General features: G+C 34.9%; 1 protein-coding gene across 1 annotated transcript in view; it reads right to left on the reverse strand.

Moving 5' to 3' along the window:
• LOC104760495 (probable GMP synthase [glutamine-hydrolyzing]) overlaps window positions 1-1,512 on the reverse strand; it is an 8,266-nt gene extending 6,754 nt beyond the window's left edge. The window contains exons 1-5 of the mRNA XM_010483420.2: window positions 809-1,512; window positions 638-695; window positions 457-540; window positions 205-340; window positions 10-113 (exon numbers count right to left, since the gene is read on the reverse strand). Of these exons, the coding sequence (XP_010481722.1) occupies window positions 10-113; window positions 205-340; window positions 457-540; window positions 638-695; window positions 809-1,343 (917 nt within the window). The 5' untranslated portion in view covers window positions 1,344-1,512. The remainder of the gene's footprint in view (window positions 1-9; window positions 114-204; window positions 341-456; window positions 541-637; window positions 696-808) is intronic.

Below are 1,512 nucleotides of genomic sequence, written 5' to 3' on the forward strand. Positions count from 1 at the left end.
GATTTCGATGTCTTAACCGGAATCTTTTGGCATGATGTGTATTTTGTGGTGACCGGTTTATGTTTCATAAACCCCCAAATGTATTTGTTGAATGACCCGATATCTCTTTTCACCTATACAACAAAACTCAAATAATTTTACTTTAGAAATTTTTTGACAATTTAATATGTATATATTGTGGTAACCAAACTAATATATATACACCTTGAGAATTTGTTTAGAGTTGTCAACAATTGCACGGACTTGGCTAATGTCAATGCCATAGTCGTTGACTATTAATTGTATTTTCTTCTCGTTGAAGTCTGCGACCAACTCTGCTTCGAAACCAGAGAAAGCCTCTCTGTAAAATCAAAGATTGAGTAAGACCAAAAAAATTTACAAGAAAAGTAAAAAAAGTATCAAAACTTTATACGAAAAATTTTGACTTTGATTTGGGGGTTTCTTGAAATTTCTTACCTTAAAGTGTTTCTTCTCTTTAAAACCGAAGTCCAATCTGACCCGACCTGAGCGCCGGTTAACACCAAAAGCTCAAATAGTAGTCTGAAAAAAAGATTTGAACAGTAATTATAATTAATAATTAGTTTTAATTATTATAAAATTTGGTTTTATGTATGGAAAAAATGAAAATTTTATTTACTTGTCTTCATGAACTGGGACTCCCCATTCCTGGTCATGGTAAGCGACATATATTGGATCTGTTGAAACAAATCAAAATTTTGGATCAAATTAATTAAAGTTGAGTTATAATGGATGGTAAAGAAATTTAGGTTTTCTACTTTTCTTGTTGAACAAGGTAATGTTTACATACCTGAACTTGTAGTGATGAAACTGCACCTCTTCTTCTTCTCATGCTCAAGGGTTACGGTTTTCTCGTTCGATTTTACCGATTTGATCCTACCGTAATGAGATATTTTCTTCTTTCTCTCTTCTTGTTTCATCGCAACCTCTTCTCTTCTTGCAGCTGCTATACTTCCAGGCTGCTTCTGAACGATTGGCATGGAAATAACCTCTTTGTAGCCACCATCACTGTTGTTCTCTGGCGATTTCACCGGTTTAGTCACCGGTCTAGACTTTTCAGAGCTAGACCTAAGTAATTCCTTGCAAGAACCGGCCGATTTTCTCAAGGATTTTGAGTTGGGAGACAAAGGAGGAGAGATTAGAGAAATTTGTCTTGGTGAGGGTATCTTTGATGCAATTGAAGTCAAAGGCTTAGTAGGAGACTTCTTGAGTGAGTTACGTCGGTCTAATGTCGGAACTTGGTTCGATTTCGGTTGAAGAACTGGACGACCGTTGATCTGGGAAATGTTTTCTTGGCTCAGGTTTTTTAATTTTGAGGAACACATTTTTTTTCTTTTTTTTTTCTTTTTTTTTGTTTTTCTTGTACGTCTATAGCTTTTGTGTTCTTGAAGGATGATGATAAATGAGATGAAACAAAGTTGAGATCTCTAAAAGGGTTTTTATATGTGGGAAAAGAGGATGATGATGAGTTGTGGGGCATCGATATTAATAAGT

The sequence above is a fragment of the Camelina sativa genome, chromosome 18 (assembly GCF_000633955.1).
Source record: "Camelina sativa cultivar DH55 chromosome 18, Cs, whole genome shotgun sequence".
Lineage (NCBI taxonomy): Eukaryota > Viridiplantae > Streptophyta > Magnoliopsida > Brassicales > Brassicaceae > Camelina > Camelina sativa.